The sequence below is a fragment of the Carlito syrichta genome, unplaced genomic scaffold (assembly GCF_000164805.1).
Source record: "Carlito syrichta isolate Samal-C Ts95f unplaced genomic scaffold, Tarsius_syrichta-2.0.1 Scaffold309195, whole genome shotgun sequence".
In the NCBI taxonomy this organism is placed as follows: domain Eukaryota; kingdom Metazoa; phylum Chordata; class Mammalia; order Primates; family Tarsiidae; genus Carlito; species Carlito syrichta.
The window spans coordinates 428,800-434,976 of NW_007253291.1; the positions used below are offsets into that span (position 1 = coordinate 428,800).

The window sequence follows — 6,177 nt, forward strand, 5'->3', positions numbered from 1 at the left end:
CGCTCCAGAGCTGTCAAGTGGAAATAGCACAGCGTTAAATATAATCCAGCATTGGCCTACATCAGTCTGGAAAGGCAGGTGATGGCTTGGCCCCCAGGGTCAGTGCAGACAACTGGATTCTTCAAAGAGGCCAGGCAGCCGGCAGGAAGGTACTCCAATGGGCTGGAGTGGATTGTAGTGGGGTGGTGGACCCTGCTGGGGCACACTGCACCCCGGCCTTTGTCACTTGCTGCTTTGACAGCACAAGCATAGACCCTGAAGCTTACACTGTCCTCTCCCACCTGGATTTGAGTCACCACCATAAACCTTGGAAAGTCGTCAAACTGTTCCTGCTGCTTGGCCTTCCCCATCTGCAAAATGGGTACATCCACAACAGCAGCTACCCTTTAGGTTCCTGTAGGATTCTGTGAGAACACGGAAAATGTTGAGCATATCTGAGCAAACGCCCCCAATTATTTTATTTTCACAATCCTGAGACATGCTCAGACAAAGATAATTAACCCTTATTTCCAGATGTGGCTCAGGAAGGTTAAGGGACTTGCTTGAAGTCACAGAGCCAGAGCGAATCAAGATTCAAGCCCAGTTATCTTTCTACTACAAAAAGACAGAGGAATCAACTCGGACCCCAGGGTGGTGAGGATGGATTACAGTGGGAAAGATGCTGCACCCTTTTGAGCACATTCTCCCAAAGTGGCACTTCTCCAACGATTTTTAAAAGTCATGCCAAAATTATGGTTGTTAAGGCCATAAGGAAATGACGTAGAGAAGGCAAAGCAGAAGAAAGGTCCTGAGACAGGTGGGAAGGTCTGTGGAGGGTGAGGCTTTCTTGCACCCTCTCTGCCTTCACATCTCTGCCTGTACCCCCACTCAGCCTTTGGTGGGACCTGGCTCTGCCTCTCACACTGTGGGTAAGTATGCCACATCCTCAAAGGGAAACAAGGGAGATGAACCCCTCCTTCCGCTTCCTACCAAACAGAACCAGGCGGACCTCTGGCAGCTGCAAACCAAGGAAGCTGGAGCCATAAGTCTGGGAGCTTGGGGATGGGGAAGGGGGCGGTGCCCAAGAGAGAGAATTTAAGGAAAGAGCTCTACAAGCATCAGAACAGATCTGCAGACAGGCGATCTGTATAATAGGGAAAGGGCTAAATCCTCCTGCACCTGATTTTTCTGGGATATTCCTTCAGGATAATATAATTAAAATAAAGTGGTTTGGGTCCACACTCTTACCCCACCTCTCAACTTGAACTATGGGAAAAATTAGTCCAATTCTCCATCCAAATCTAGAAGAGTTCTGCCTAGCTTCCAAAACATAAAGTAAATGATAACACCCTGTGGGAAACTGGTGGGGGGGGCAAATGGGGACAGGAAACGGCATGCCCTGGGGTGAGGGTGGGGGTAGAGGTTTCAAACCCTCAACCTCAAGCCTTCAAGGGGTCCTGATCATGAGGAATATTCTAAGGTTCCCTCCACATTCACCCAGCCAGCATCCTTCTAGGGCTGAAGGATTCTGTTCCCACCCCTCCTGGGGGGAAGGGATAGGACAGCAGGACATTTTGTTTCCCAGAAAAAGCTCAGGTCAAATTTCAAGGACAAAAGTTAGCACTTGATCTGGGAAAGAAAACTCTGCCAAACGGAATAAAGGGAGAGGGGGGAGAACTCCAGTGTGGTCATTCCAGGTTCCTGGGGTGGAGGCAGGAATCGAAACTCTGATGACCCCTCCAAGATCTGACAGGATATGGGCATCACACACGCACAAAAGTACTCAGGCCACCTCTTCCATTTTTTCTCTGTCCAAAAATGGAGGTGGGGGGCACTGTGGGTCTCATCTACCATACCTCCCACCCTCCCCCCACCAGATTTGGTCTGAGCAGAAGAGGGTGTTGCCATGAAGGGCTTTCCAGCCCAGAGATGTGGCCCAAACCGCTAGGAGAGGGACCGGTAGCCGGCTGGTGTTGCCATGGCAACTTCCTCCCTGCGCTGGATCGAAGCTTCCATCCTATGGGCAAATCAGAGCTGGCTGCTCCAGCTTCTCCGCCCTTCTCCTGGGCGGGCGGGGGAGAACTGGACGCCGAAACCACTTGGTCAGACTCAGGAACATCATGCTCAATTCCAGACCCTGAAATAACAACCCCCTTTGGCATCTGCTGGAAACAGGGAATACCTCAGCTCCCCAGTTAGGCCCCCAGGAAAACTGGCAGGGCTGGGACTGTAGATGTGATTGGCGCAAATGAACTGGTAAGGAAGAGCACGGCAATGGTGGCCAGAATGCTCCCCACCCTCATTTGCCATGCAAGTCTCCCAAGTCCCCATCTTAAAGCCACTTCAAAGAAGGAAGATCCAGCTCCACCTTAATAACTATACCAATGCAAAAAAAAATTAGCCTACTAAAATCATAAAGCTAACCTTTAGAGTATCAGCCTTCTCCACTCCCCAAGCCCAGATTATTTTTTACAGTCATGCTTAGAAACAACTCCTTGGTCAGAAGATAGGTAATAGCTAATATGTATTGAGAGCTACTTAATGCCAGGAACTTTATGTACTAAGCTATTACACAGAGTAAACAGCATAATAGTTAAAAGTGCAAATGCTTGAGTCAGATTGCCCAAGTTCAAATCCTAACGCCCTCATTTCCCAGCTGAGTGACCTTGAACAAATTGCTATGTCTATATCTCAGTTTTCTCATCTGAAATGGGGATGTTAACAGGATATTAGCTGTATAGGACAGCTATGAAGAATGAGCTAATATATTTAAAGTGCTTAGAAATATGTCTAGTACAAGGTAATCATTTTTTAAGTGTTCACCCCACATAGTTTGTGCTATTTTCTTCCCCCTACAGAGGAGAAAGCCAAGGCCACATGTCTAACTCCTCCTACCCCAAACTTCCCCAATTACAAACCCAGGGCCAGCAACTGAGCAACAAAGACACAGACACAAAATGCCCCCAAGTGCACGCCTCTCTAAAGTCCCAGCATCCTTGTGAATAGGGGCAAAAGCAGCATGTAAGAAATGAGTTCAGAAAAGATGCCCCTTGAGAGGACTTCTAGAACCCACAATGACCAGCATCCTGGACCCAAGCATGGCTAAGAAGGGGTAGGAGTAAGGGCAGCTTCCTTTGCCCACCGCAGTGACCAAGGCCCCCAAGCCCAAAGCAGGAGTGTGCTCTGTCCCAGTTAAGGCCAATGAAAAAAAGAAAATCTCCTTCTCACACCATTTCAGGAAACAGGCTGATGGATGGCACGTGAGCCCTGAAGACGGCTTTGGCTTGAGCTGGTTGATGAAAAAGATGGATTCAACATGAACAGTACCAAAGGGGAGGCTCCTCGGTGAGCCAGAGGCCTGTCAGGGACACACTTCTGAGATGGAGCCATCAGAGACAGGCAGGCATTAAGAGGGTCAGGGGAGAGAGGGGAGCAGAGGCAGATGGAGCCAAGTCTGTGTCCAGTATCAGAGAGAACATTTCACAAGCCTTTAGAAATTAGTTCGGCACAGTGCTGTTCTAAAAGAATAAATCTGAAGAGCTTCTTTTAGGAGAAAATTAATGACTTTAAGAAGAACAAGAGAAATTAAGCATGAAGACAACGTTCCCTACTTCCGACTTTCACCAGACGTTTCTAATTTTTCCGGAAATGAAAGTTGACTTTCTCCCTCCCCCTCCCAAACTCAAAGCATCCCTCAAGGAGAACAGTCAGTGAACACAAGATGCCCAAACCAAACTCATGGCGGCCAGCTGCTCCCAGAGGCCTCCTCACCTGGGAACCATTTTCTACACAGTGAGGGCTGGCTATCTCAAAATCCTCTTTCAGAGGGAGGGCTACTGGTTTACTGAAAAGAGAACTGGAAACCCGATTTTAGTCTCTGCTCTGTGCCTGCCTCACTGGCTGACCTTGGGTTATATACGCACATACACACCCTATATCAGGGATTCAGTCACATACATACACTCATACTCGCACAAATATACACACACCCCCATTCATTCTGGGGGCAAAAGGGGTTGGACAAGATGATTTCTAGGTCTCTTCCAAGGGAAACATTTAAGAATTTCCAAAACCCGCTGAGGAAAAACATTAGGTGGACCTTTACAGATACCATTAATATGACATGAAGTTAGCCATTCTGACTTAAGTGAAACCAGAGCAAGTTGCCTGCAGGCCTGCGATAACCGCCGTGTCTGACCCATGACATGGAGCATGACCCTGCTTCTGATGCTCCTACAAACCTATGCTCCGGCCCATCCTGGCTCTTGGGATTCAAGTGATCTGCTGAACTTCAGGAGAGAGCCCAGCCACCTAGTGAGGATGGGAGCCAGCTCTTCCAGGCTGGTGGGTTTCCTGCCTAGGCTCCCACTCTGCAGCTGCTCCCCACCGCAAGCCCCCAAGCTAGACTGGTATCCTCTCTCTCATTTTGCTCCAGCGGAGGCCACTGTGTTAGGGAGCCCGCCACTCCTCCTCACCTTGTCTTGACCAGAATAATAACACAACCTTCCTCACTTACATCAAAGGGGAAGTTAACCTCTGAGCCTGTCATTTTTTCTGTAAAATGGTGGTTCTGTAAGACAGCTCTGCATCGACCATCTTTATCCCCACCCCACCTCCAGGCCAACAATAAGACAGTCTATCAGGGGTCTGCCTCATCTACCCCCTATTCGTTCACAACGAGCAAATTCTTCTGAACAACCTCCTCTTCTCCCTACCTGCCTCCTATTGGAGCAGGAAGACATTGGGTGCCCACTGCTCCATCCCATGATAGAACCAGATGGCCAGGTTCACCAGACAAGGGTCTCAAAGGCAGGTGGTCTAAATCTGGGTCCATGAACTCCCTAAAACTGTAGGTTAAATTTTGTGGATGGTGCATATATGCATTTTGATTGCCCATCAGAGTCTTGAAAATATTCATGAAACCATTTCGCTCCTCCTGGCCACATACAGTCCTCTCCGTTTTGTCCCCTCATTGAATTCAAATATCCTTGAATATTTGTGTCAGCTCACAAAACACTCTGAACTCCACCCTCACACCATACAAAGCCTTGTGTCTGAGGCACTGTCATCTCGGTTTCAGAGATGAGGAAATCGAGGCTGAGGATGGCATGACTTGCCCAAGGTCACAACTGCCAAGTAGAGACTGATGACAGGAACCTGATGTTAACTCTCAATCTGGCACTCTTCGTGGAACTCTCATCCAAGCCTTCTATCTACCCCACCTGTTGTTGGATTTGCTTCCTCGCTCCAGAAATGGATTCAGAGTGCTCCTGTTCTCCCTGCCTGGTCCCAGGGCCCCCAAAGCAGGTTACCCTACACCTGCCCACCCCTGGGCCCTGTCTGAGGTTGCCTGCAGGCCTGGGAGGAGGAGATTTGCGCTGCTAGATGGTGGCCGGGTTCAGCCAACCCAGGAGGGCTACTCCAGGGACAAGTGCTCTTGAGGTCAGGGGCGCACAACGGCCGGTGCACAAGTGTAGAGTTGGCGCCGCCCTACACCTCCTTCCGGGAAGAACGGAGAGGGAAGGCCATCACCTGGCCGGTTCCCCGCTGTCCACTCCAATCCAGTAAGAACCTGAAGTCCGGAGACCCAGTCTATGGAGGGAAGGGGGGGGAGACCTCAAAACCTTAGGTATTGGGCGGGGGTCTTGGGAGAGAACCTCTGGATTCAGCCAAGACAAAGACGGAGAGGTAAGGTCTGCACGCCACCTCCAATGGCGGGGGGCAGGGGGGCGTCGGAGCCCCAAGGGTGAGGCGGCCAGAGCCCTGGGGTTTGAAGGGTGGGCACATACAAGAGACTCGGGGAAGGTGACAGGTTGGATCCGGGGACGAGGCAGGGGGCATCCAGCACACGCAGGTGAGTAGGGAGAGCTGGGTTCGGGAACCCAAAGGGCCCACCTGCTGGAAAGGGGTGAATACAGATGACCTAGGGGTCCCTGGGAGGGGAGAGGCTAGAAGAGAGCGAATCCTAGAGACCCTGGGGTCCCGAGGGTGGGGAAGGAACCCCTAGGGGCGCCTCCCCAGCGGCAGTGGGGGCGGGGAGGAGAGAGTGGGCCACCCCTAAGGGCGGACCGCGTCCGGGAGGGGGCCTCCGGATCTGGATCCCGGGACACCCCCCGGGGTCGGGGGGCGGGCCGCGCGCTCACCTGCGTCCTCGTCGTCGAAGGAGTTCATGCACGGGAAGTAGATGGCAAGCGCCTC

At 51.1% G+C, this 6,177-nt stretch overlaps 1 protein-coding gene across 2 annotated transcripts in view; it reads right to left on the reverse strand.

Annotated features, from left to right (window-relative positions):
* The window catches only part of RIMS4 (regulating synaptic membrane exocytosis 4), a 145,516-nt gene that overhangs the window by 50,664 nt on the left and 88,675 nt on the right, over positions 1-6,177 (reverse strand). Inside the window, exon 1 of one of the 2 annotated variants that reach the window (XM_021717035.1) lies at positions 6,123-6,171. The exons of the other annotated variant lie outside the window; for it this stretch is intronic. Within the exon in view, the coding sequence (XP_021572710.1) occupies positions 6,123-6,150 (28 nt within the window). The 5' untranslated portion in view covers positions 6,151-6,171. Of the gene's footprint in view, positions 1-6,122; positions 6,172-6,177 lie in introns of those variants that run through there. 2 annotated transcript variants of the gene reach the window in all.